This window comes from Halichondria panicea, chromosome 8, assembly GCF_963675165.1.
Source record: "Halichondria panicea chromosome 8, odHalPani1.1, whole genome shotgun sequence".
Classification (NCBI taxonomy): domain Eukaryota; kingdom Metazoa; phylum Porifera; class Demospongiae; order Suberitida; family Halichondriidae; genus Halichondria; species Halichondria panicea.
The window spans coordinates 122,998-150,000 of NC_087384.1; the positions used below are offsets into that span (position 1 = coordinate 122,998).

The following is a 27,003-nucleotide window of genomic DNA, read 5'->3' on the forward strand; positions in this document are numbered from 1 at the left end:
GAAAACAGTCCCAGAGAAAGCTGAGAGTCTGTTATCCAGTGCAGTAAGTGTGTGTGTGCTGTGAATGAATCAATGTGCATGTGTGTGAGCCCTGTAATATGCAGATACAAAATGAATGCTTCAAGTCAAAATCAAGATGCACTGTCACAACTGGAAATCGAAATGATGACGGATCTGTACAACAGGTTCGTATGTTTGGATAATGGTTGAGTTTATAGACAAACGTGAGATGGCCACTCAAACTCCAACTGTGGCAATCCTTTGTAATGGCCTAAACCCTTGTGTGGGAAATCCCCTTAGCTCTTAGCTGAGCTGTAAAATCCCTAACTGGAACACCGTGTTTGTAGCTTTGCAACCTTGCATATGGTAAATGCTCCAGCTCATAGTTATGCATCTACCCATACACACATATCCTCAGGTTATCCAAGTGCTGCCACAAGAAGTGCATCCCTCCCAAGTACCACGAGGCAGAGCTGAGCAAGGGAGAGGCAGTGTGCCTGGACAGATGTGTCGCCAAGTTCCTTGATGTCCACGACAGAATAGGCAAGAAACTCACCTCGATGTATATGCAAGACGAAGCAGTTACAAAGCAAATGCAAGGACAGAAATAGTGACTGTGTAGATGCTCTAGGTGTGTGTACTTGTGTGTTCATCAAGTGCTGTCTCATGCAGTCACCATGCAATCAATAAATAAATCATCATAAATAATATTGCACTGTGTGTTTAATCATTATTTCTTTCTTATATAATATATTTATACCCTAATTTCATTAATAGCAATACTTTCACTATAGTAACCGCTGCAACGGCTTCTTCCTATAGACTTCCAGTAAAAATTAACAATATAATAATACAATATAATTATTAGATTATTATACATACGACAACATGTACATGTGGAACATACAAACACATTGTAATTATGTTTATCTGTTCTTGTCAGGATCCCAACGTTTTACTAGCACTTCGACAATCTTGAGCTTTTCTAAACATTCTGGAAACAGTTTCTCTAGTTCTTGACCTTCTAAACTGTCGTCCATTATCACATGACACAGAATGAGATCTTTAGTCACTGACGAGCAGACGCGATCGAATGCTACCACATCTCGCCAAGTTAGAACATCCGTAGAGGAATCTTGAGAGCTGCTAGCATAACAAGGAGGTGGTCTCTTTGCTTCAGTCTCTGTCAGCAGTCTCACAATTATGCCATATTTGGAATGGTACTCAACAGGCCCGTGCTTGTACAGGACAAAGTCCACACCATACTTGATTCCAGACTTGGGGACCCAGCCCTTCTGGCGGTAGTAGCGATAGGCAGCATATTTTCCAAGGAATTTCTTTATTTTGTAGAATTTCTCCCATAGTTCAATTGGACTCATCATGTTCCCCGTATTGTCAGTAATAATGTTGAGTAAGTTCAACTCGTGGGAGAGGTACAGTGCTTCTTCACTGCTGAGCTGTAGGTACTCGTCCATTTTGTACTGGTCAGTTGTTTCAAGATGCTCCCACTTTTCTTGTAATTGTTTTTTGTGTTCAGTAAAGCTTGGATTGGCAACTTCAGAAGTTTTCTCTTGACCTGATGTTTTCTCTTCAGCTGAGCCACTCTCAACGTCAACAGACATGGTACTACTTGATGCAGAGTCCACAGCTGATAATATGTTAGACTCTTTCTTCCACTTTTCGTGCAGAGCAACTCTTTTTTCTTTGCAATCCACACATTTAGAAATCTTCCTAACCATCTCCTGTTCACTTCTTGACAATCCTCGACTTGCATCAGCTGAAGAAGGATCGACTTTTGTTGTTCGCTCTCGTTTTGGAGGTAGTGAAAACGAGGGCATTAGACCATGACAAGGCACACTTCGAGAGAACACTCCTTTACCATAGCTACCCAGCTTAATGAGGGACACAATGTCAGGTCTTGAGGTTACCATCACTCCCTCTCCTTGCAGTACACCAGTGCACTTGGAAATACTGAGGTCAGTGGCTTCTTCAGACAAGAACGTTTGATGCTCGCTGAATTTATGAGCTCCTGCCTTCTGCTGAAACTTTAGAGAGCTTGCAGGAGATGATACTTCTGTCTTCTTAGCTTGTTCAGCCATCAGGGGAAGGGAGAAGGACTTGAACTGATGCTTGTAGTGCCACATGGGTATGATTGGTATGAATCGTTACAATAAAATAATAGTAAAATGCATGCAAATAACTCATCTGGTAAGGTATCATCCAAATGACATTTGCACTACAGTCTACATGTGTGAGATTGAAGATGGCAGGTAAATCAGAGGACCTTGTGGGGAATGTGCTGCGTCATTTCTTCTCTCTGGAGCAAGAGGGACAGTGTGGGAGTGTCAGGATGTTGGTGAGGGACTGTGCGTTTGTGTATGATTACTTCTTCACGATTTTATATTAAATCGCTGCTTACAGGGAGATCTCCTGATTGCAAACTCTCGGCCGCTTGAGCTATGTAGCCATGGAAACCAATTCTCCAAAGTCCTGCTATCCTATGCCGACTCCTTGTACTCTGACCTCCAGTTCAGAAGAGCTCTTGTCAGTTCTATACATTTTACTCAAATTTAATATTTATTTTTCTTGTGCAGCATTTCTACAAGGAAGCTTTGCAGGTGGCACAGACAGGGCAAGATAACACAACTGAGGTATGTAGGTAGATGCTGAGGGTATTATGCAAACTATTGATTGCTTACAAGAACGGTATTGCCCTTTGAAAGTCTTGTACATGTATGGTAGTACAATCATACAATGTATTGTGAACTGCCTTGCAGTGTGCTCCTCCTAGTGTGTGTGAGGTCAGGTGGAGAATGTACCAGTGCCACATGAAACTCAAGGAGAAACAGGAAGCACTAGATATGGTGAGGGAGGGGCGAGTGATAATGGCAGGCATTTATACATTGGACAGTAAGTACCAGGAATACATAAAGATGCTTTATTTGGTAGTTAGTGAGCTGGTTTCCTAAACTCGAGCCACGTATACCTACCAAATGTTAGTCTACACTGTGGTTGTCCTTCTCTTGACACAGCTGACCAGTATTCCCTTGAAGCAAAGGGACTCCAAGGTAGCACTGGGTCTGGGGAAACTCTACCACCACTTCAAAAATGAAAGGTGATTTTCAACATCCCACAACTCTACTAGACATCACCAAGATAAGAATTACCCTTGTCAAATAATGCACAAGTCACCTATCCCTACATGTACATGTACGACACCTGAGTCTACATGTACGACACCTATCCCTACATGTACATGTACGACACCTGAGTCTACATGCATTTGGATCAATTTATATTTTTCTCTCACTGCAGCCGTGAAGCAAAGATTTGCTACAAGCAGGCTCTCAGGTATGGGGGTCACCTGATATATGGATATTTAGTCACAGTTGCTATGGGTATATGTACATACATAGCATGTCTCCGCTGGCGTTGGAGGCAGCTATTGGTTTATTGAGTCTGGGTGTGGCTCTATCAGAGGTGGTGTTCATATCTCGCTCCCTACACTGTGAGGAGGAGGGTGGTATACTCACACCTGGTACATGGTGAGTACAAGCATGCCCATCCTCCGTTATAGGCCGCCCTCGATTGCAATGATCTCTAAGTGATATGCCATATTGTCTTGCAGGCTTTACTCGTGGCTGGAGGTGCAAGCTTACATCGCCAGACATGAATACAGTGGTGTGTGTGTCCAGGGTAGCTTCATCACTCATACAGTATGACATGTATTATTAGTGAAAGCACATAATAATTATGTCATTGTCTAGTCACTGAATGTCTGAAACCCCAATTACCATAGAAACCAACAATATTAAACTGTGTTCTGTCTGTGTGATGACTTTCAGCTTACCTAGACAATACTAGGTGTTTCCATGGCTGCCCTCATTCCCACACACAATCATTATCAGGTGCAGTTTCCAAGATGAACTTTATTGCACAACAAGTGAGATTTGTCAATACACAGCTGACTAGTAATACCCTTACACATGTGTTGGGGTGTTCCCATGGTGACATGTGTTGGGGTGTTCCCATGGTGACGTTTAGATGGCTTGCAATATAACGTTTGTAGTTTCACAAAATGCTATTTTCTTTAATTTATTGTTTACGAATTGTCATGTTATCTGGTTCGTATTTCATGTATTGCTCGAGCTTCATCATGATTGATAAAGTGCGCTATAATTATAATTTGCTGCATATTTTATAGATCTAATTTAGAAACAATTTATCTTCAGTCACGTATTCATATGGTCAGTGTTAGATGATCACTGCAACTACTGCACATACTTGCATGTCTATAATGTTCATACGTATAACATGTTTCATGTAAATGCTCTCTGACTTTTTGCAGGGTTTTTTAGCAAGTGCTGAGATGAATTGTCAGCTTGCGTGGTGTCTGACCAAGCTGGGACGCACGGACACTGCCAAGGATCTGTTTGCTTCTGTTAGTGAAGATTATGATTATTAAATATTGTACAACACCCACCCCTCACACTCACACACACACACACACACAGGCTCACGCCCACGACCCGTACACTCTCACACACATGGACACATACTCCAGATTGCTTAACCACGCCTCCTTGCTTAAGTTAACCCCTCGCCTACTATACGCCAGCCCCGATCATCACCAGCCCTGGGTTGCCAAGGCCTGGGAAGCAACCAAAGAGGAACCCTTCAACACAAGGAACCGTGTCTTCCTGCACAAGGTTAAGCACGTACAAAGAATATAATATTATTGCTGATTCACGTAATACGATACTAAATTTGATGAAATGTTCAGCCTCAGGGTAGTAAGTGTTAGTCATGTTATGTGTTGATGTTGTATGGCTTAATTCCCACAGGCTAACTCGATTGAACCCAGGAATGCTGAGATGACCTTTCTACAAGGTCAGTTTCCATGACTGCACAGCTCATAAAGGTGTTCCCACCATTGATGCTGTAATCATTATATCATACCGTCTTGTTAGAAGCAGAGAAGTGTTTGTCAGTATGTTATACACACCTAGTTCTTCTTTCAAATATAAGAGTATAAAATTATCGGCTTAGAAGATACTTTTGTTTTAGGAAAAGAGGTGATGCTATTATAGATAAGTAATCTCTCCTCGTGTGTATCCCCTCAGGCTTTATACTGAAGGCCAAACGCGAGTCAGGATGGCTTATGCATTTCAAGAAAACTATTCACCTTGACCCAACCTTTTTTGAAGCATTCGAAAGTAAGCACAGACTACAACGTATGTAATGACTACGTCCTGAGGCATATAATGACGTCTACACGTATGACCAATTAATGGCTTATAAGTACTCCACCACTTGCATGTAGCTAGCTGGGGAGGGCTACTCTAGCCTCACTGTATCTATGGCCTGATTCCTGTGCAGGTGTGATAGAGATGTATAGGGACCAGTCACAGGAAAGAGTGGCGCTCACTCTCATCAGGACGTTGGCTAAGAAGCTACCACTATCTCGACAATACTACGTACGTGCGTACAATACACATACTATCAAAATAATATGTTTCACATCTTTACAGCTGGAGGGACTAGCGCTATCAAAGCAGAATAAAACCAAGGTACTGTTGTAGAGACTATTGCATGGGGAAGTGTGCCATAACCCGAGTATAGATAGATGCAAGTTCTAAGAAACTTCTATTATGACTGTGACATCTTACATATTCATATCTGTGCAGGCTCGACTAGCTCTGGAGCGCTCCATCGAGTCAGAGGGACACTTTGAGAAGGCAGTTGTTGAGTTAGCAAAACTCTATATTTCAGAGAAGAACATCGCGAAGGCTATAGAAACGTGCGTGGGTATGATGTGCAATTGTATACTGAGCTCTGGTGATCCAATACTGAGCTCTGGTGATCCAAATTTAATGATTTTCTGATTTTCTGAAAGCTTAGAAATAGCCCATTCAGATGTATTCTCAAATTTGGAACGGCCATAATTTCCCTTTTTCAGAAAAAGATCATGGGCTATTATTAGCCCACGATATTTGTCAACCACAAAATAGACTTTGATTTTAAGACGCGAGCTCATTGTAAGCTTCCAAAAAATCGTAAAATTAACATTATTGGACGAACAGAACTAAAGTTATGGCCCTTCAAAGATACTTTATTTTGTTTTATTTAACACCTGCATGGTTTTAATTCCCCATACAATCAACTGAGGATAAACGGCCACAAATTGAATGTGTACACATCCAGTGCCTACACATGTCCCACGTACATTATCCCCCCCTACAGTTTAACGAGTCAGCTGGAGGTGCGGACAAGTGCCAACCTCCACTGTGAGCTAGGGGACTGTCTGGTCAAACTGAGCAGACTGCCTGAGGCAGAGGAGCAGTTCAGACTGGCTTTAGGGTTCGTTACACTGAAAACTATATTGGCTTCAGCTTTATTTTATTTCTTTATCCTTAGACTGGAGAAAGACCACAAGAGAGCTCGAAAGAATCTTGATACAACAAACCAACTGGTTTCAGGGCATCCAGCATTTTCCAACTTCAGTGACGATGGAGAATATGTGAGTATAAGTGAGACTATACTATTGAACACTGTATGGAATATTTAGTCGTAGTATAGACCCATACATTGTATACCTCATGTAGGCATTTGTCCTAATGGTTTTAAAATATGGATTATTAAATAGTTGGTAAGTGTTTATTTGACTGCTGTATACAACATCAAACAGTACCATGTATTCAGATGCTTATTTGTTTGTAATAAAACTGGCCAATCTAATTAATATATGAAATATAATATGGGAGCTATTTCTTACTGTACGGTCTTGCAATCTTCCAATAAGGAGAGAGGGTCAAGTGATTCTCCATTATTATATTGGAATTTATGTTGTATATACATTTACCGGGTGTTTGTTATATTAAGTACTGCCTGTGTACGTTTAGTGTGCCAGTTCTCGGAAGCACAATGTGAAAGGAAACATGCGCTGATATTTAGTAAACCCTAGCATATTTTATCCACTGGCGCTTGAGCTGTATATCAGAAATAGGAATATAACTGTGGCCCTGAGGTGACGTTGTGATACTATGTACTTGTCTGGGATCCAATTGCTAACACTATAATTATTGTGTATGTCCTGTGTGTGTGTTATATATGTGTACATGTGTGACCCACTGCATGCTCTACTGCACAGGGTGGGGGGAGTGATGAGAGCATACCAGACCTGTCTGGGGAACACTACGACCAAGAGGTAACATTGCAGCCTAGCTTAGTGTGTGTGGACACTGTGTAAAGGGCTAAGCAGCCATTAAACCTTATAGAACATTTTTAAAACAGTAATTATGCATTTTTTTATGGCAATGAAATTTTCTATAATGCCTTTTAGTTTTGACGTCAGTGTTGTTCTGACGAGTGCTTACACAATACGGTATTGCACTAATAAGGTGTTTTCAAACGTGCAGATGCTTGGATACTAGGCAATTAGCAATTTAATTGTTGTCTCTTTGAGCTTCAATCAGGTGATTTTCCCACACACACATGTATCACCGTACAACAGGTGATTTTCCCACACACACATGTATCACCGTACAAGCTGTGTAACTGATGCATGCAATACTTGCTTGTGTGATTTTGATCACATGATTTCATGCGTGTTCTATCATTTTTGCAGTGGATTTAACGAACTGGACCTCCTGGCAATAGAACTGGAAACTAAACTAACTGTATAATTATCTGAACACACCAAATAATACTCTCTATTTCAGTATGCCAGTATGCCTATTTCTACAATCATGTCAATCAATTCTGAGTTTTGTGTATCTGCTGTTTGAGCTGTATAATTAATTCTGATATGAACATCTGTGAATTGTGCATGTTATCAAGACAACGCTAAGAGTGTACAGGATTTCCTTGTTGGTTTCCCATTGTACAAAGTATTATACTGTATATGCACAGAATAAATAACCTGTAACTATTTTAAGCTGTTACGTGTTTCCATTGCGTACGTAGTTCCAGAAATATGCACGAATGTGATATCACAATACAACCCCTTTTCCTTTCAGACTTCAATTTGCTCCCTGCCTGCATGACCTACGTCATTAGGCTGACATTAGTCTAGTACATGCATGTATGGGAAAATATTCTCATTTCTAGGGTTATTGCATAATTTGAAGCCTTTGTTTATATGCGGTTGCTTCCTTGTGCTACTTTTTCAGCACATTCCTATCTATGCAGACCTATGTCCAAGCTAGCTTACATGATAATATTATGATCTAGCAACCTTATAAAGTTCATAAATCTAGCTGAAGCAGTCACACTATGCTTGTTTAGTTTCAGGCACTTTCAAGCCTATAGTCTATTCATTGATGCTTTCTATACCAGTCCTGCAGTTTCAATAAGCTAGCTATAAATTAGCTCAATTTAGAGCAGTTAGATACATTGTGCAAGAGGCAGCATAGATCAAAGAGTTGCGGTTTGTAGTGCGGTTTTAGCTGCGCAGTATGGAATTCGACCTCGGAGGAGGAGAAGTAACTTTGCTACAGTTCACACCATTGAATGATAGCTACTCGCAGAGCTATGGATACGGCCAACAACAGATGCCTACATGCACAACTGAAGATGTGGAACTGTATGGTGGAAGCATGCACAGTGTCAGTGGTTTCTCTACAACTGGAACTGCAAACTCAATGGAGATGTCTGCAACACCTAGTCCCAACCCTCCACCTGCACCAACAGCTATGCAGCACCCTGAGTACTATTGCCAAACAGAACAATATGCAATGGAGACCAATTGCCAATCCCCATACAGTTACATGAATCAACAACCAACAACTCAAGGCTACAATGACTACATACACTCCCCTCAAGTGGCTAGCCCTGCAGTAAGTGCTGCCACAAGTTATGACAGTCAATCAGTGGACCTAGACAGCCTTGACATGCTCCTAAACGATCCAATGGGTGCAGATCTTGGTCCTCAACCAGTACGTCTACCACGCTTAGAAGAAGAGCCTCCACGAACTAAAGAATCTGCTTACTCGAGCTCCACCCTTTTTTTACCTCATCGAGGCTCCAGCAGAAGCAATCCCCACAGCCCAATTGATATCAGGGTTAAATCAGACACACTAAAATCCTCTAGACGTCACCGGGGTGTTGTTTCGACAGCCTCTCTGAAGTCATTATCCAAGAGAGTGAGTTCCCCCATCTTTCCTGACTACTCCACCCCCCTTTCCTCCGTCAGTCTCAGCCGACATCCTTCAATTACTAGCCTCTGCTCCTCAACCAAATCCGACCCATTCAGTAATGTAACTCCCTCTGTTCGCTCCGATCCTGGACCATATCGAATCCATGCCAACAACAATGCAGATTCAGCTAGCGAATCACCTTCCGTAATGTCAGCACAAGACTCTCAGAGATTTTTATTCACAAGCTCTGCATCAAGCACAGAGAACATTCCAGTCTCAAGTGAGAACTCGAGTCGATCATGCATGGAGATTGCCATGCCAATGAAGCTTGCTCGTAAAATTACTGACCTGGACAAGAAGATAATGAAATTACAAGCAGACCGATCAAAACTTCTTGAAAAGGCAAAGGTGACCGGACCATTTAATGAGGTTATGAACGTTGATACTCGAATGCTAACTGAGAGATCTTCGGAAATAGGACGAATACATTTGTATATTGTGCCTCTAGGCATACACGCCCTGGACGAACCATTGTATGAAGACGCTAATGCAACACTCAGACAAGTTGGCGGATTGTATTTCGACTATCAATCAGCTGTTGATAGCCTGAGGAGTAATTGCTGCAAGGGCATGGTCCGTCTCCCAGATATAAGCACTTGCTTTGCGTACATTAAAAGCCTACTAAACGAAAACCAACGACTAAAACTGGGCAATTCCATAGCAGGCTTCTGCAGGATACAGCTGGATCTAGACACGGCCACAGCCTCAGGCTATGCTGATGGGTCTGTCCCTACAGAGTTTGTAGAATCACTGCGAGTGGCTAATCAAGTTATGCAGTGTGCTCAGCAAATCACTAAAGCATACCCAACAGTACAGATGCATCTACAGCAAGTAAGACAAACCGCAGCAGCCAAGGCTGACAAATGCGATACAATTTGTCAGAGTCTAGGCATTATTGATAGAGAAAGAAGGACACAAATAAAGTCTGTTCTGGAGGGCAACTGTACGATAATGAGCTCAGTGGAGAGAGTGTGGCCGCAATATTATCAAGTTGCCACGGAGACAATTAAAACTATAACTGAATGTATTCACCCTCCCGCTTGATTTATGTTTGTTTAGCTCCAGTTCATAATCAAACCATCTATTCGTTTCATTTTCATAATCAAACCATCTATTCCACGTATTAATTTTGTTCATTTCCAACATTACTGCGAGTAATGTATATACACTTGTTATTATTTTTAACATACACAATACAGAACCCAATGCAGTGAAGGATTGCAGTTAATAATGAAATGCTTCATTCATATATGCATGCTGTTTCCATGACAAAACACGTACACATGTTAAAGGAATGACCAGTTGTTAGTGTGTAATTCTTTCAACAGTGATAAACAACACGAGTCACCATACCCAGTAAAGGCATTCAACTATATGAATGAATTCTCTAGCTCAAATCAAACTACTGCACTCTACGTAAGATATTTAAGATTCCATTGGAGGCAAATTGTTACTATTAGATGCATCCAGGCTAATTACTATAATACCAACAGTCAAACATCGAATAGCACAGAGATCGTATCACCTTGGATGAGTATCTGCTATAGACCATTTGTTTGTAAACAAGCAGAGAAGGAATTGACTGCATGAACTATGTTTCGACGTAAGCAGAAGAAGGAGATAGAGCTGCTCAGCATAGCAAAGAGAACTGAGGCTGCAAAATCTGCACCCAAAACATCTAGTGAGCTCAAAGCCAGGCGCAGAGCCGTGCGATCAATGTCGTTTGATCACAACCCAGAGCAGCTACAACCGTTGGAAGAGAAGAAATTTAGTCGGAAGCTGAGTGAACCTCTCCTAGAGGATACGGACACCTCAATCACATACACACCCCCTTCTGTTCAGGAAGCATCAAGAGCGGATGCAAGGCTTAAACTAATCGATGCTGATTCTGCTCAAGACACTAAAAACAAACCAAGCACTGAAGTACACACATCCAGTTACACGATGAAAATAGTGCCTAACGAAAGGACTAATGGTAGTAGGGTGAAGTATAGACACAGCACGTACGCCACAAGAGGGGGTGTGCCTAATGCATACCTCGCCCTCTTCAAGAATAGTCACGAGAATTTGTGTGAAGAGGAAGAAGATCTTCAAAGGCTAAAATTTGATGATTTGCCAGAAGTACAGAGAGACAGAACAAGCACAGAGAACTCAATGTTTGATGTATCATATGAATTATAAGTACGTACATACTAACTTGTACACACAATCAACCATGCATGTAGACAGTCAATTAAACTATTTTTGCCATTTTTTAGCCCATTTACAGTTCACTATTAATTTTGTGTACAAAATAATTATACCCACAAATTCATTACACACGATGAAATTGCATGCTTACCATTAATCCACAAAAGATTGTCTAAAAATGTTGTTGGCTAAGTTTATTGTTCAAGTATTGTAATATCTGATGCAGCGTGTCTTTGTTCTCTCCCTCCACCCACTCCAGCTCGACACACAGTCCTTTGTCCTCAACGTCAAACGAAGCAGCCTTCCCACCAGGGACAATCTTATGGGCTTTATTTGGGCTCAGTTTTCTCTTCTTCTTTGGGGAGTGTTCCATTTCATGGCCGGAAACGAGAGAGCAGATGAATCGCACATGACATGGAGTAGACAGAGCTTCCAATTCATACAGAGCTTTATGTTCGGAGTCTCGAATATTTTCATTGATTATAGGAGCCTCCTCATTTGTGCCACCATCAGCAGAAGAAATTATCACAGCTTCTGTGTGAGTAAAAATCAATGATCCCATTGTAGCTAGCAACATTAATTTGTATCCTCAGCAATCTATGTACAGTACAGGATCTAATAAATTAACATCACTAGCCAGAGCACGATTTTACTCGCTAAGCACATGCCTTTGTCTTCCTTCCTCTGTCTGTCCAGACACTCAATTAGTCTCCTTCTTTTCCGTTGATGAGACCAAGTGTTCTTGATACCATGACAACGCAGTCGTACAGTCGAGTCTAACCCTGCCTCCTCGGTAACCTTCATCTGAAGAGAAGTAATGACATAATATTGTGGACGCTTCCTGTCATACATTGTAACTACTAGTACGATATAAGCTAACATTTAATAGTAATTTCTGTTAGCTTCGTTTAATGAACTTACTGCCAGCTCTTTCATTTGCTTCACTAGCCACTCCCTGATCAGCTGTGTTCTCTCTCCACGAGATTTGGATGTGAACAACCCATAGAGAGGTTGTCGTAAACACAATGGCTTCTCCCTTCTCTTTCTGTTGCTAGTGTTGAGGGCAGCCACCTAACAACATAAGCTCAATTAATCAGACATTGTCCATAATATAAAAGTACTATAATAATTATAGTACAACACTATAATATGGTATATCAGAGGAGGTCCGACAGGCGCGGTGCAGCTCAAGCAATTAGCCTCTGATTACTCTCAGCAAACGTACGATGTGGGCGGTGCGTGGGCAGATAATTATTGTTAATTGCCTGAGCTGCACCGCACCTGTCGTACCTCCTCTGATGGTATATGAAGCATTCTACAAATTTCATAAGAGGATTGCTCCTGTTTCCACGGTAACTATCAGTATACACATGGACATTCTGTGTAGACCTTTTCCTTGAGTGATGAATCAAAGGACCAGCCCAGTCCCCACCGCCATGTCCTACCCTGTACGAACTCTGTGCTGGTTACCACGGGAACCTGTGCGTACAAGTAAACGCTTGTGAACAAATACACAGCTAATTAACATCAATTACTGAAACTCAAAGTCTGCAATTTCTAACATTTGTTGTTGTCTTGAGCGATAATTGGACAACATTGTAGAGGAATCTAGGAGAGCATACAAGTGCCACAGAGATACAGTTACAGTGCTACGCTGCAGTTCATTAGTCGATGATCAAGACATGTGATGGATTACAGAAGAATGGATGATCTACTGGAACCATATCTCACTCACGCTGTTCTGTTTGAGTTGTGCCAGTAATGGTTTCAAGCTGCTCTTCTTCCCCAACATGGTTGTATACCACCTACAGAAGCCGACAAACACAAGCAGACCCAATTACACACTGCAAAGGAACTCGTGTTATACTGACCCTTGTATGCACTTTACACCCAAACAGATACCAATCAATACATGTACATGCATGCTGTGCTGCTAGTAGTTCAAGCTTCTCTTTTTGTTAGATCATGTAACATGATACGAACAGCATCTTAATTTTATTAAGTCTCAAAGCTGGGTTGTCAGAATGACAGTATATAGCAATAGTCTAGTAATGAGGCGAAGTCAAACATTGGAATTGGTAAGAAAAAGTACCCAAACTTCACATGACTCACCTTACCCTGTTTTTGAGTTGCAGACTGTCTTGTATGATCCTCCGAGTGAATGCCACCTCACCTCCCTGTGTGATGGCCTCCCCTGGAGAAGCACGGCTGAACGTCTCTGCAGGGGGTCTACGCCCACTATGAGTGGCCACACCCACTAAACGCTCCTCTGTGTCCTTGAAGAAGGGAGGGTTGCACATACAGAAGGTGTACTGAGACACAGCTGGGTCCATTGCCTCCATTAGCACAACCTCAGGGGTCACCGCCACCACTGGGGGTAAGAAAGCAAGACAGGGGGTCACTGCACAGGGGTCACCTTCACCACTGGGGGTCACTCTACTGTGCTATAACAAGTATTACATGAACATATAATTTTCGAAGCTGTTTTAGAGTGATCATTGTACCAGAATAGCTAGTACACATGGTTTTATGAAAAACTCGATCAATAGCAGCCTTACAAAGCTCATCACAATGACTATAACGTAAGTACCAAGGATACTGGATACTCTACGCCCGAATATAGGCAGGTGGTCCAGCGTGTTGTTGTGTACGCTCATAGCTATGGTAAGAATGCCCATCTCTTAGTGGAGGCCATAGACAACACACACTGACACACACACACCTTCAATGAGTGCGTGTATGTTGTCGGCTTTATCAGATTAAGCATTGATGATGATCGTATGACTGCAATAAGAACCAATTCATCTATGATAACACATGCATACCACAGGCCTATGACTGGCTACCAGCATGGAGACTGTGAAGGCATGGGGTTTCAGGTATAGATCAGAGGAGGAAACAGGACGGCCATAGTTATAACAGATCCAATAATTGGAAGGACTAAGACAGGCAGTCTACAATATAGATTAAGGTGTGTACCTATTAAATTGGACATAAAATAACATTTTTATCATGGAATTACAAACAGGATGCACTAGTACATTAGACGAAGGCTTCAGTTGTTGCAATGACAAGCGACCCACCTTTGACTTTATGTGTGAGCCCATTTCTAGCCACATTCTCTGTAGCTATAGCCACTGAGTCTTGATCAATATCAGTAGCCAGGAAGCTCCACCCATTCAGCCTCGTACCCAGGAGGGGGTAGATACACGAGGCACCTGTCCCTACAAGACACAAGTACATGAATAATATGAGAGTTGATTAGTACCACATGGCTCTACTAAAATATGTCTTATGTTAAATGTGGTGCCACAAGGACTTTAATTATCTGCGTGATGACAGTCTTCACAATGTTGAATGGCACAAAGTGAGTGGGGGGGGGATCGAGGCTACTTTGTAAACATCTTTGTAAACAGATGTCAAAATAAACAAACAACTTTGTTTGTGTACAAAGAGATATGACTTCATCTGTTGCATGATGTGCTAATTTGCCACTTACCAATGTCAATTCCAATCACATCAGTAGTGGAGGACGTCTCCACACCCTCACAGCTCATCTCCACGCCCACACCAATTGTCTCCACACTCTCACAGCTCATCTCCACGCCCACACCATTTGTCTCCACACTCTCACAGCTCATCTCCACGCCCACACCACTTGTCTCCACACTCTCACAGCTCATCTTCACGCCCACACCACTTGTCTCCACGCCCCCACACAGTCCCAACAGATCCTCCACCCAATGAATATAGTTAAGCCGCTGAGGAACAGCTGGTATTAATTTGTCAAGTGGAATATCCACATCCAGACTGAAGTCCCTGGCCAGGACGGCACATGTCAGCTCTCGGAGGGACGCTGGGTCACTGAAATCAAGCGTGTATGGGAATCTCTTCTCAGTGGGGGATTTCCCTGGGGGAATTCCCTTTAACGAGGGGGCGGGGTCATCAGCCGTGTGAGTGGACTTGGACTTGTGGATTAGGTAGGGTTTAAGGGAGGGACGGAATTCAGCAAGCTCTCCAAAATCTGGTTTCGTGTTGTAACGATTTCTTGGATGCATAGCTGCCTGAATAAAAAATATGGTAGTGATATTTATGGGTTATAGGTTTTGGGACAACATCAACGTTGCTACAGACAACCTACTTACCTGAATATTACTCTCTGTTGGCTGTGCTGTGCCTTGAAGGTGAAGAAACTCTTGCTACACTGGGGCCCACATGGAGCTGGGGGAATTCCCTGTTAGTGTGCAAACAAGGGGGTGGGGCTAGTATAGTAGTGAAGCCAAGGTGCAAAGAAGCCTGCTCCAAGATCCAGTGGGATCCTCTGCTTCACAATGCCCTCCAGCGCTAGCGGTGCAGCTGACAGTGATGTCAATGGCGACCAGCCTAACATGTTCGAGGTCCTCTGCGAGAATGTGCACACCTCAATGCTCACACACAACGGCACACTAGAGCAGGTACTACCTCAGTGTTCAGGTTGTAGCTATGTTTGTGATACTTCCCTTCCATACAATCCAGTTCTTTGATTTCAAAGACGAGCTATTAAAGGTAAGGTGGTTAATGTGTGTCTATAGTTAAGTTATTAATAGACATAGTTATATCTATTTACTCGGACTCTTTCAGCTGCCATAACTTGAATTCTGTGGATCCAATGTCAAATTTTTTTATGATTTTCTGAAAGCTTAGAAAAATACCTTTCAAATGGTGTCATCAAAAATCATATTTGAGAGATAAAAATATTTGTCAATTTGCCGATACCATGGATTATAGCCCATGGTCCAAGGCCGAAAAATGACAAATTAGGGCCCCGAAAAAATTTTGGATTGCAACACATCATTTGAAAGGTCTCTTTCTAAGCTTTCAGAAAATCCTAACATTTTTGACATTGGATCAATGATACTCAAGTTAAGGCTGTTGAAAGATATTCAACTACACTCTGTTCATTCAATAGTTTGGGGATTCTTTCGGCTGCCATAACTTGAATTCTGTGGATCCAATGTCAAATGTTTGGGAATTTTCTGAAAGCTTAGAAAAAAATAGTTCAAATGGTGTCATCAAAAATCATATTTGAAGTATTTGCCAATTTGGCGATACCATGGATTATATAGCCCATGGTCCAAGGCCGAAAAATGATAAATTAGGGCCCCAACGAAATTTTGGATTGAAACACATCATTTGAAAGATCTCTTTCTAAGCTTTCAGAAAATCATAACATTTTTTACATTGGATCAACGGTACTAAAGTTATGGCTGTTGAAAGATGTTCAACTACAACCCCTCCCCCCGTTTAATCAATGGTTCGGGATAGGTCAGTGCAGCTAGCTAATTTGCTTTCTCTTTAGCATGCACTGCCTCCTAAACTACTTGCAAACTTGACCTTACTCTCTTCAAAACTCTTCAGAAGGTACGTTTCATATCACCTCCATCTCTGATCCTCTATTCCACTCACTGTGTATATTATATAGTTACTCTGAGTTCAGTTTACCAGTGAATGAGTTGACTAGGATGGTGAGACAACACTCCACTCCTTGGGAGGAGAGGGCCGACAGTTTGAAGGGCATTCGCTCGGACTATGACAGTATGAGGACCAAGCTGAGCATTGCACTCAAGAGGATTGAATTGATGTCAGCCGGGGTACGTATTGAATCAGTGATCATACGTATGTACATTTAGTGTAAGGTACATTGGCGTAACTGTGAATGTGGTGTGGGGGTGTTGATGTATAATAGAAAAAATGTTTATAAGTCTGAATTTATGCTCAGGAGGAGAGGATAAAGAAGGAAAGGAGGTTGGGTAACTGGGAGAGACTGTTTGTTAAGACCATGGAGTCTGAGAGCCACGGCAGACGATGGAAGTTCAGGATAGAACCTCTCAAGAGGAAGATGCAACAAGATGGGTATGTGCACTTGCAACGTTGTAACCAGCCACAAAACATTACTTCTTGGGGATCTGGTAGCCTCTCCTCCAAAACTGCCTTAATTAGTTATACTGATTACCAGCTAGCCTGTGTTCGCACACTGGTTATACTGATTACCAGCTAGCCTGTGTTCACACACTGGTTATACTGATACCAGCTAGCCTGTGTTCACACACTGGTTATACTGATTACCAGCTAGCCTGTGTTCGCACACTGGTTATACTGATTACCAGCTAGCCTGTGTTCACACACTGGTTATACTGATTACCAGCTAGCCTGTGTTCGCACACTGGTTATACTGATTACCAGCTAGCCTGTGTTCACACACTGGTTATACTGATACCAGCTAGCCTGTGTTCACACACTGGTTATACTGATTACCAGCTAGCCTGTGTTCGCACACTGGTTATACTGATACCAGCTAGCCTGTGTTCACACACTGGCTATACTGATTACCAGCTAGCCTGTGTTCACACACTGGTTATACTGATTACCAGCTAGCCTGTGTTCACACACTGCAGGTTTAATCCGTATCTCTCTGACTCTTCCGGTGATGATTCTGACAAAGATGATAACCAGAAGAAATACTTGGTAACTGAAATCAGTGACATGATGACCCCCCATCATGCGCACCAACCCCCCACAGAGCACTGTAGAGAAGAGCGAGACTGAACTGAGTGAATCGGATGATGACACTGACAGAGAGAGCTCCAGCATGGTACACAGTAACTACCTACATATGTGCAGTGTTTTGACCTACGTGTAAATGCATATTGATACAGCATGAAGTGGAGCAGGTACAAGCCACACCCACCCCACCTCCTCCTCCGATAGAGACTGCCGAGTCAGCAGCATGTACCAAGGACCCAGACTATGACCAGTAAGTCCTGCACACTTAATCTCAACTACGTATGCACATATATCTGTACATGATATTACTTGTCTGACTACCTGCAGGTACTTGCTTGTTCAGCTGTACAGGCCAAATGGATTATTAAAAGGTACATATGTATAAATATCCTTGCGTCCATTTTTAGGTATTTTCTATATAGGGAAGGATGTGTGCTGTACTCTAGCCTATGGACAGGAGTACTACACTACCGATGTCTACCCTGGAAGGACAGATCCTGGCAGCGTGCTTACGTATGTCAGCCATACCAATACAAATTTTTGTTAATTCGTGTTCTAGCATTATCTAGCTAGTCCATCATGATTGTGTTATGTCCTGCCAGGCATCAGAGCTTCCACTTCAAGTTGAGTGATGACGCTGCTCGCACTCTGCCCCCTGAGAGGCAAGAGCCCTTGGACGCCATTGATGTCTCTAAGGTCACACTGACTGTCTACCCTGGGACCATTGCTCAGGACATGGCCGCCTATCTCTCCATTGTATTGAAGGAGCTGCATATAACTGTGCGTGAGAGCTAGCACACTAGCTGGTGTATGTGTTGTATGCTACTGTGCGTGTGAGCTAGCACACCAGCTGGTGTATGTGTTGTATGCTACTGTGCGTGTGAGCTAGCACACTAGCTGGTGTATGTGTTGTATGCTACTGTGCGTGTGAGCTAGCACACTAGCTGGTGTATGTGTTGTATGCTACTGTGCGTGTGAGCTAGCACACTAGCTGGTGTATGTGTTGTATGCTACTGTGCGTGTGAGCTAGCACACTAGCTGGTGTATGTGTTGTATGCTACTGTGCGTGTGAGCTAGCACACTAGCTGGTGTATGTGTTGTATGCTACTCGCATCAGTACAGTACACTGTCTAAGTCTTTAATCGTACTTACCAACCAACTCGTAGGAATTTATTATTACTAACTTTGAGTCGTCATAACTTGAGTTTTGATAGAGTACCAGCGTAATTATAAATGCATTTTGTAGCCCTTTATAATTTAAATCACTGATAGCCTAGATATAGAGAAAGTTCTATTCTCTGAGAAAAGCCATGCCGCTTGAAATGACACATTTTCAAGCGGCCATTATGCAGCTATGAAGAATGATAATGTGTGCAGTACTAACCATTCACTATTGCACACATGGCACAGGAGGAGTCCACAGTGATTGTACCACCACAGGACACAGCTGAGGAGAGGACGGAGCTCAACTGGGAGGAGATTGACTCAAAGGTGAAGGGATTTCCACAAGAGTATCTCTTGAAGATGCAAACTCAGCAAACAACTGATGAAGAAGAAGATGAACCGTCACTTCCACTGATACCAATGATCTGTCACAGGGTCAAAGTGCAGAGGTACGCTATACAGAGCAGCTTTATATTAACTAGGAGCCCAGGCAGCAGTTGAAAATGTGTAAATATGTACATGTGCAATAGCAGCATATACTTTGTACTAATTCTGGTGTAGATTTAAGAGGTTTTGTGTGATCTTTCTTTAGACATAAAACAATGCACAGTGGAACTGAGACCCTTCCCTGGGATGTGTGAGTTGACAGAGCTAGCTACAGAATCAGAGCATCATTGATACTTACCTGTGCAGACTAGTGGAGCATCTTGGCTACCGTCTTGTGCCTGACACTCAGTCTAGAGCTGTCTCCATGATCTGTTTCGAGGAGCCTCCATCAGAGGAGCCAGAGATGGAAGAGAAGGCAGAGGAGGTAGTATCCCAACAAGAATTGGCCGCTCTCTCACTGCAACATGCACAAGAGATCTGTAAATTGCAAGAAGAATTCGGGTAAGTTATTATTGAGATTTTTTAAGCATTTATTAATTGCATGTTTGCACAGGAAAAAGTTGAACTCTTTGACAGGCACACTAAGTCGAGTTAGAGCTGATAAAGCAAAGGAAATTGAACAGCTTGAGCAAGGTGACTGACTTAATGTTCTCTACATGGAAATCCAATAGGCTTATAGTTATGCATTGCGACAGTAAAGTTTCTGTAGCATTGGAGTTGTACACTAACTGTTCTTGTGTGTGCATGTGTGTGTGTGTGCATTGTACAGCTTTAGTTGAGGCGGAGCAGAGGAGGGGTGGAAAAGGAAGGAGTGCCTCTGATATACGCAGTCTCATTGCACGAAAGAAGAAGCTGAATTCCAAGATCACTCACGGACTTCCTAACTGGGGGGAAGGCCTACCCCAAGATGTGAGGCTAACTAGAGCAAGCTTTTGTTGTTGGCAATGTTTATGTTGCAATTAAGCTTTGCATGCATCGAAGGCTCTTATATAGTAATTGTGTGATTATATCTGTCTCATTCTCATCAGTTCTTTGAGAGAATGGAGATGTTTGCTGAAGAGAGTTTGAGGAAACAAGAAGAGCTAACGGATAGAATCAAACGAGAGGTGAGATAGCTCAGAGACTATAGCTGTGTCAGTACTAACCTCTCTCTGTCTAGGTGAGTGTGGCGTGTGAGAAGCAGCTGGCTACTCAACACAAACTGGCCCCAGGGATCACAAGAACAGACATTGACACAATCACAGAAGGTATGTTAAGTAATGCGTGCTACATGTAGCTCTAGGTGTTATGCACTGCAGGAGCGCTGTACATATATAATTATAATATGTAGATAGCTGCATCTGATTATACCCCTGGTTATTGTACATGCAGATGTGTCTTTACCTGCTCTCTTCATGCCGACACGTTGCACTAAGAACCTGGTGTTTACTCCACGTGCTCATCGCTACTTCCATCCCCCTGGCTCCTCCGAGGCTAGAGTCACTCAACCACCAGCAGTGTTCGCTCTACCCCCTCTCAGCTCAAATGTAAGACTGGCTTCAATTGTTGCTAATTTGATTCAGTATAGTGCACTTGCAACAGAGAATTGCCTAACAGCAAAACCACAATAATATTTATTACATGTAGATAATAGCCTAAAACCCTAAACCTGTATCTGTATAATGAGGAGTATGGTTTAGTGGTTAGGGTGGTGGCTTCGTAGATCATATGATAGATAAGGCGTGGGTTCGATTTCCTCTTAGGGGACATTTCTTCATTTCTTTACAAATCAATAAGTAATTTCCCAAACTTTTGAATGCATCATACTCCTGTCAAGTACATAATCAAGTTGGGGCGTCGCCCGGTTTCTGTGAAACTTCGTTTCGTTTCACAGAAACCAGGCGACGACCCAACTTACCCTTTTTGGTAGATTAGGTTCTGTCTTTTTTTCTTCTCAGATATGTGCTAGAATTAAATTGTGGGTTTGCTGTTTGCAATTCTCTGTTGCAAGTGCACTACAATCCACTGTAGCTGTTGTACAGTGGAGATGTTCTGCTTAATGTGTTGATTTTAAGCTTTCAAAAAGTCATGTTATAATTATTTATGGCTGTTTAAAAAAACGCTGGATATTTTATTTGAGTACATTCATCTGCCGTTTCATTCTCTACAGCAACTCAACACCCTCAACCTGTTTGAGCTGAGTCAGCAATACAGTCAGAGCAGCCCCCAGTGGCTACATGACCACACCCACCAATCCCCTCGTTACACTCCAGCCCCGCCTTCTAGTGCCTGCGACCACTATCACATGGACCCACACACAGAGCACTATCACATGGACCCGCACACAGCCAGCAGCAGCTCTCATGATAGCAGAGGCACTTATTATAATAGTGAACTGTAGCATACTATTACACCTTATTTTATACATTGCACAGCACTCCTCATAATTATTTACTTGCTAATTGCATTTTTGTGGTTATTTTTCACCGGATATAAACATTGAGAAGCAATCAATGTGTGTTAGGTACAAAGGTACCTATCTTTGATTAATTTCTGAGACGCAGTCATGAGAGAATAATAATAATGAAGGTTAGAGTAGCCGTGTTTCCAGTATTGGTAGCAGCCCTGGTTCTGGGTACTAGGACCATAGGTACAGGTGAGTGGTTGACTATAGCTAGCTAGATATAGTTCCCACCTTGTTGTGTCTAGTTGATGTGTAAGTTAAGTACCTCATGAATCTAGTGTGTGTACATGTAGCTAGTGCTACTATGAATTTGTGTTTAGCATAGTAATCTAGTTATAGAAGCAGTACCATCACCGCACACACGTACACACACACACATCACACACCGCCCACTCTGAACGAAGATGCTTTTAGCGAGAACACTTGTCAGGTTGAAAAGCTCTACACATCGTCTCTACCAGCAGGTACGTGTCCCTATAGCTAGTCACCACTCGGTGTTGCGGTTCAGTGTGTTGTCATTGTATGGCTCTATTCTACCTGGAAAATGAACTTTTATATTATCGTAATGCATCAAGACCTGTGCTGTTGGTACTATGCATATTCTGAGAAGCTATTTTGAAAGCCATACCTCACTGCTCTCATATCCATGTCTTCCTTGAATTACTGGGTTAGGAAAGCGACCAGGTGTAGCTAGGAATGTTTCTATGAAATAGGGAAAAGTTAGAGTTTAGAGCCTTTGGTAACAGTTCTCTGGAACACAATATAACAGTCCTTGGAGGCATCTCACTCCCCACCTTAGTCTGTAAGGGCCATTTGTTTCATTAGCACAAGTTTCCACCGCTTGTGCACTATAGTACACCCAACCAGCCACAAGGGCCATATTGGTGTTTATATTATACGTGTCTGATTAGCTTTTCCATGTAGCAACTGTTTCACATCCAATTCTCTATTTCAATAAGGAAATGGCTAGTCCTAACTCATCAGTATGCTTACACCACAAATGACCTGCTCCCATATCAACCCCCTCATCATAGGAGGCGCTGATACACCGCATATACAGATACTGGGTGATCAACTGAGTGCAGACAGGTGTCTGGCCAAATGCTGTTCCCTCGGCCCTGAGGCATGTCAGTACCTCTGGATCATTGATACCACCTGCATTGCCGTGGCCTGCGACAGTGATAAGATCAGCAATTGTGAACCTAAATCAGTTCCCATCAGTATTAGAAAAGGGTCTTCCTCTGTGTACGTTGCCTTGAAGCATTCGACACCGTCAGCAAATGAGCTAGAGAATGCATTGGATTTGATGAGTCGTTTCTCCTCGGATGGCAGCAAAGGAAAAGAAGACGTCTTGGGGGATTCCCCTCCGATTGCAGCCACACTCACTGATGAGATTGTTATTACCTTGCCAACAAACGAAGTGAACATATTTGGTAACCATAGCAAAGACGATAAGGTGAGGTATACAATAGCGAGGCAACTGAACACAACTGTTGTGCAGCTGTTTCTAAACTGTAAACGCACACACACACATGTACGTCAATGTATACTCTCTCACTCTATAGACACTGTTTACTTTTGTTACAGCGATAACTAAAGCTTTACTTTTTGTATAAACAGTGCACATGTAATTAGTACATACCTCATTCTTGACAGGGCATAGCCGCCTACTCATGGAAATTGCTGAGTGAGCACTTTGTACAACCCCTCCTCGAGAATGCTGACCAGGCAATCCTTCACGCTGGAAACCTGCTTCCTGGCAACTATCAGTTCAGCCTGACAGTGACGGACACTAGCGGCCAATCAAGCAGAACCACTGTACTGGTGCGGGTCAACAAAGGTATGCGTTGTTGAGTGGAGTAAGTGCTGGTAGTTAAACTAGCTAATAAGTGTGGAATCTATTCTCCTGACTGTGTGCATAGCATTGTACTGGACATACAGTGCATGTGGTATATATAGATCAATGGAAGTATGTACTTACTTGTCAATTAAAATTATAAGTCTTTTTGGGTTTTTTTGTTAGTTGGCTTTCTGATGGACTGTCCATTAAAACCATCCATTAGTTTAGAGGGAGTGTGTGTGGGGGAGGCCTCCACTAATAATAATGATGGTGGTGTTATAGTTAAGAATGCCTCACATTTAACTGAGCCATGACATTATCTATCTTCCACTCAGGTTCCACATTTACAGAGGTTTCCACGACAACAGGAAGCTTAGCAATGACCACAGGTATTGAACCATTAAAGTAATTATATAATATCGGGACTTTTAGAGAATCATAATTCCCGAGACCATGTGTGGTAAATAATTATAGTTCAGTATACTTAGCTGTTATTGTTAATATTGCAGTCTCCGCCATGTTTCACCACTCTCTCCCATACAGTACCCATGGATAACAATAACCGCCCCCTCACAACCACATTGATCACACCCACTAACGAGATGGATCTTAACGACACTGCGGACATTGAGGATGAAGAGTTTGACTTCTACACAAAGAGACGAAACACTCTCAAGATCGTGGTTCCCTCACTAGTGTCCCTGGCCGTGTTGCTAGTGGCAACGGCAGCCATTACTACGGCATGTGCTTGTTGCTGTCAGAGAAACAAAGAGTAAGTATTGCCATACAATAATGATGTATACTGGTGCTTCTCCAGGTTTAGGTTAATTATGATATGCATCATTGGGCACTTGATTTGCTTAATAGCCTTCTTCTACCTAGTACATGTACTGTGTGCTGTGTATGTTTGCTGTTTGCTATAATTATAGTGAATAAACGCTTCAAAAGACTTCACCTACCCAGTTTGAATGTGGGTGCGTGTGTGTGTGTGTGTGTGTGTGTGGGTGGGTGTGTGCGTGTAGACTGGAGCTCATGTTCATTTGTTTATTACAGTCGGATGAGGAGGTACTACAAATACAAGAAATTGCCAGAGACTATACAACAAACTTGAGACGTTCATTACATCCTAGCTCTCATCTGAAGTACATGCATTGGTGTGTGTGTTTTGTATACATAGTGGATATTATTATGTTCAACGTGTTTCGTGTCTAAATCTCATACGTAGTTTGAAATTAGCATGGCACACCAGCTGTGTATTGTTTAACTAGAGTTGGACTTTCCCTGGGACTTTTCTATAGTACAATACATCCTATACATACATACAGTCGTGTGTACAATGTCACTTAGTCTAATACACAAGCACACGACTGATGATAGCTATAGCATAACTTATAGTGAGTATTGTAACAACGTTCTATGCGTTGGTTCTTTGTGCTGAAGCAATAATAATGTCATTTTCAACTACTGAGCTACAATCAGCTCTACAATCAACTCTTGAAGTCACTAATGATGAGAAACATAAAGTGGATGATACTCATTCAGGCAAACAGCTTGTATTCGTCTGCTCAAAGCCGGAAGATTTTGAAGTTGATGATGACAACCGAGTGTACTCTTTGAAGTTGAATGATGAGTCAGCTGGTTTAGTGCGATTCAAAGTAAGCAAATGCTCGACAGTTTTCTTTGCTGCTGTGCACGTCTCAAAATACAATCTTCTTCACAGTGGACTTGTGATTGAGAATGACTTTGAGGTGACTATGAATGGCAGTACTACTCCATATAAGGGAGGCCACCTCTTAGCTCATGCTATGTTTGTGAAGAGTGAATCAGGTCTCGATCTCGGTACAAAGCTTTTGGTGTGTATGTGCTCAACCAGAGATTCTGCATTTAATGAGATGGCTACTCTTATCAAGAATGCTGACTACTACACACGAGCAATGTCACCTGGTTTTGTGTCCTCCACACCTTGTTGCCAGCTGGTTGAATTGCTTCGAAAGGAAATTAACAAACCATTCGATAAGCATTGGGCGACACGATTGAGTGAGTCTATGAAGGACTTGCCAGACGCGCCTAAGCTTGGTGGCAATGATACTAACTGTGCTATTTTTGCTGGACGCATCTTCTACACCCTTGCTCCCTCTGAAGATAAAGATGAGATAGCAATTGCAGGCATGCTAAAAGTGTTTAAGGAGCTCGGCTTTGAAGAGAGTAAAGTGAAACCTTATGTTTCAGCAATAACCAAATGAACTAAATGTACGTGTGTGCGTGGTAACATACTGAACTATTGTTATGGACGGACTCATGCTGCTTAGAACTTAATGTACATGTGTACATGTATCAATTAAAGCAATTATAAGCAATTCAGAAAACTAACAAACTCACATAATGCACTGTTGGTATAGCTAACGATCAGTACCCTGGTGGTGGTGTAGTTCAGTCCATTTATTGTCCTTGGTCTTATTCACCAACAGCACACCCTCCACTCCGTCTGGGATCACCTTCTCCTCCTTTGCTACCTCTATTGCCGTGTCCAGTCGAGCTTGGTTATAACACAGCACTCTCATTGGCCGCACAGGAGCACTACTCAGACCCTGGGCCTTGGACAGGATGAAATGTCGATGCTGTTTGCGAGTGGTTGTAGGTGGTGTAGACTGAAGGTCTGAGCTAGAGAGAGCAATCGCTTGGCTGGACACCGAGTCTATTTGTTCATTCAATTCAATAGGCGGGAGGACAGGAGGTGGTTGCTTTACACTCACATGGTCTTGCCTCTTACTGGATTCAATGATATCGCTGATCTCTGAGCGAACTATTTCACTAGCTTGCCTCCTAAAAGGATCCAGAGGTGTATTGTCACTCCTATACAGTGTTTTCACGGATTGTTTAGAGTGCCCACTCAGTGAAGTAGCTGAGCGACCTTGTTGCTGTCTCCTGAGAGGCTTGCTAGCTCGTCTCAACTGGTCAGGTGGTGACGAGGAATAAGATAGCGGCTTTGGGGATATGGGTGGAGTTGGCAGAGCACGTGTAGTGCCAGAGCTCTCAATACTCGTCATGCTAGAGACTTCAAAAGGCGCAGGGGAGGAGTTAGTTCGTCGGAAATTCCTTCGTTGTGTCGTGGCTGGTGGTCTTCGTGAAATGCCCATTGGTGGTGGGTTTGGAGTGAGTCTTAGTCCTCTCAACTGGTGATACTGGGTTCTTTGTGCCTCATCAGTGTCTGAGATTACATCCGTTTCTTCGCTGCCCTG

The 27,003-nt window shown here is 42.5% G+C and overlaps 7 protein-coding genes across 12 annotated transcripts in view; 4 read left to right on the plus strand and 3 right to left on the minus strand.

Annotated features, from left to right (window-relative positions):
* Positions 1-830: 830 nt before the first annotated feature.
* LOC135339301 (tRNA-splicing endonuclease subunit Sen2-like) lies at positions 831-2,177 on the minus strand. The gene has a single exon (XM_064535378.1). It carries the CDS (start codon positions 2,142-2,144, stop codon positions 927-929), a length of 1,218 nt encoding a protein of 405 aa, XP_064391448.1. The 5' UTR covers positions 2,145-2,177; the 3' UTR covers positions 831-926.
* An 18-nt stretch (positions 2,178-2,195) lies between these two features.
* Positions 2,196-7,812, plus strand: LOC135339292 (anaphase-promoting complex subunit 7-like). 4 transcript variants are annotated; one of them, XM_064535364.1, is made up of 21 exons: positions 2,196-2,356; positions 2,422-2,544; positions 2,595-2,651; positions 2,778-2,864; positions 3,033-3,115; positions 3,316-3,351; positions 3,417-3,545; positions 3,629-3,681; positions 3,846-3,943; positions 4,349-4,441; positions 4,515-4,709; positions 4,845-4,890; positions 5,124-5,216; positions 5,380-5,477; positions 5,532-5,570; positions 5,688-5,800; positions 6,244-6,360; positions 6,418-6,520; positions 7,151-7,207; positions 7,419-7,475; positions 7,628-7,812. In XM_064535364.1, the coding sequence occupies exons 1-20, from the start codon at positions 2,225-2,227 to the stop codon at positions 7,431-7,433; spliced, it is 1,767 nt and encodes a 588-aa protein (XP_064391434.1). In that variant the 5' UTR covers positions 2,196-2,224; the 3' UTR covers positions 7,434-7,475; positions 7,628-7,812. The 4 variants fall into 4 exon arrangements, with proteins under 4 accessions (XP_064391434.1, XP_064391436.1, XP_064391435.1 ...); XM_064535366.1 differs by having other exon boundaries at positions 3,909-3,943; XM_064535365.1 differs by lacking the exon at positions 7,419-7,475.
* Positions 7,813-8,190: 378 nt separating this feature from the next.
* LOC135339291 (uncharacterized) lies at positions 8,191-10,431 on the plus strand. Its single transcript, XM_064535363.1, has one exon. It carries the CDS (start codon positions 8,457-8,459, stop codon positions 10,239-10,241), a length of 1,785 nt encoding a protein of 594 aa, XP_064391433.1. The 5' UTR covers positions 8,191-8,456; the 3' UTR covers positions 10,242-10,431.
* Positions 10,432-11,459: 1,028 nt separating this feature from the next.
* LOC135339294 (RNA N6-adenosine-methyltransferase mettl16-like) lies at positions 11,460-15,689 on the minus strand. Of its 2 annotated transcripts, none has more exons than XM_064535369.1 (9): positions 15,533-15,689; positions 14,887-15,447; positions 14,471-14,611; positions 13,500-13,758; positions 13,123-13,192; positions 12,777-12,866; positions 12,309-12,458; positions 12,056-12,191; positions 11,460-11,921 (listed from the first exon to the last, which is right to left on the minus strand). In XM_064535369.1, exons 2-9 carry the CDS (start codon positions 15,443-15,445, stop codon positions 11,560-11,562), a joined length of 1,767 nt encoding a protein of 588 aa, XP_064391439.1. In that variant the 5' UTR covers positions 15,446-15,447; positions 15,533-15,689; the 3' UTR covers positions 11,460-11,559. The 2 variants fall into 2 exon arrangements, with proteins under 2 accessions (XP_064391439.1, XP_064391438.1); XM_064535368.1 differs by having other exon boundaries at positions 14,887-15,451.
* A 15-nt stretch (positions 15,690-15,704) lies between these two features.
* Positions 15,705-21,970, plus strand: LOC135339284 (uncharacterized). The gene is made up of 20 exons (XM_064535354.1): positions 15,705-15,841; positions 15,903-15,932; positions 16,726-16,787; positions 16,849-17,017; positions 17,146-17,279; positions 17,822-17,891; positions 17,947-18,018; positions 18,083-18,180; positions 18,258-18,301; positions 18,353-18,443; positions 18,533-18,710; positions 19,341-19,543; positions 19,687-19,731; positions 19,788-19,982; positions 20,035-20,114; positions 20,251-20,390; positions 20,510-20,587; positions 20,641-20,728; positions 20,853-21,007; positions 21,631-21,970. The coding sequence occupies exons 1-20, from the start codon at positions 15,719-15,721 to the stop codon at positions 21,859-21,861; spliced, it is 2,286 nt and encodes a 761-aa protein (XP_064391424.1). The 5' UTR covers positions 15,705-15,718; the 3' UTR covers positions 21,862-21,970.
* On the plus strand, positions 21,959-24,964 carry LOC135339305 (uncharacterized). Of its 2 annotated transcripts, none has more exons than XM_064535381.1 (7): positions 21,959-22,116; positions 22,329-22,388; positions 22,959-23,380; positions 23,581-23,764; positions 24,100-24,153; positions 24,308-24,536; positions 24,818-24,964. In XM_064535381.1, the coding sequence occupies exons 1-7, from the start codon at positions 22,044-22,046 to the stop codon at positions 24,873-24,875; spliced, it is 1,080 nt and encodes a 359-aa protein (XP_064391451.1). In that variant the 5' UTR covers positions 21,959-22,043; the 3' UTR covers positions 24,876-24,964. The 2 variants fall into 2 exon arrangements, with proteins under 2 accessions (XP_064391451.1, XP_064391452.1); XM_064535382.1 differs by having other exon boundaries at positions 21,959-22,110.
* A 1,077-nt stretch (positions 24,965-26,041) lies between these two features.
* Positions 26,042-27,003, minus strand: part of LOC135339299 (uncharacterized) — a 2,138-nt gene continuing 1,176 nt past the window's right edge. The window contains exon 4 of the mRNA XM_064535375.1: positions 26,042-27,003. This exon is cut by the window's right edge and continues 302 nt beyond it. Within this exon, the coding sequence (XP_064391445.1) occupies positions 26,164-27,003 (840 nt within the window). The 3' untranslated portion in view covers positions 26,042-26,163.